The following is a 258-nucleotide window of genomic DNA, read 5'->3' on the forward strand; positions in this document are numbered from 1 at the left end:
TCCCCCCCGGCTCCTGCCTGCGTCTCTCGCTCCGGCCGCCGTGGGCAGCGAGTCCTGCCCTTTCCGCCAGGCGTGTCCCCGCCGGCGACACGGAGACCTAGAAGGTGGAGATCGAGGTGGTGTTGTCCGACTCGATCCCGCTGCCCTTCCTCGTCACGTCCAGGATCTCCTGCAGGGTCTCCGGGCTTATGCAGCCGAGCTCCTGCAGGATGCGGAAGAAGTCGTTGCGGAACTTGACGCCGATGAAGGCGTAGAGGA

At 66.3% G+C, this 258-nt stretch overlaps 1 protein-coding gene across 1 annotated transcript in view; it reads right to left on the minus strand.

The window, feature by feature from the left end:
- Positions 1 to 97: 97 nt before the first annotated feature.
- Positions 98 to 258, minus strand: part of CXCR5 (chemokine (C-X-C motif) receptor 5) — a gene marked incomplete at its 5' end in the record, with an annotated part of 1080 nt that continues 919 nt past the window's right edge. Inside the window, one exon of the mRNA XM_010157301.1 lies at positions 98 to 258. This exon is cut by the window's right edge and continues 919 nt beyond it. Coding sequence (XP_010155603.1) covers positions 98 to 258 — 161 coding nt within the window.

Source organism: Eurypyga helias, unplaced genomic scaffold (assembly GCF_000690775.1).
Source record: "Eurypyga helias isolate BGI_N326 unplaced genomic scaffold, ASM69077v1 scaffold45178, whole genome shotgun sequence".
Classification (NCBI taxonomy): domain Eukaryota; kingdom Metazoa; phylum Chordata; class Aves; order Eurypygiformes; family Eurypygidae; genus Eurypyga; species Eurypyga helias.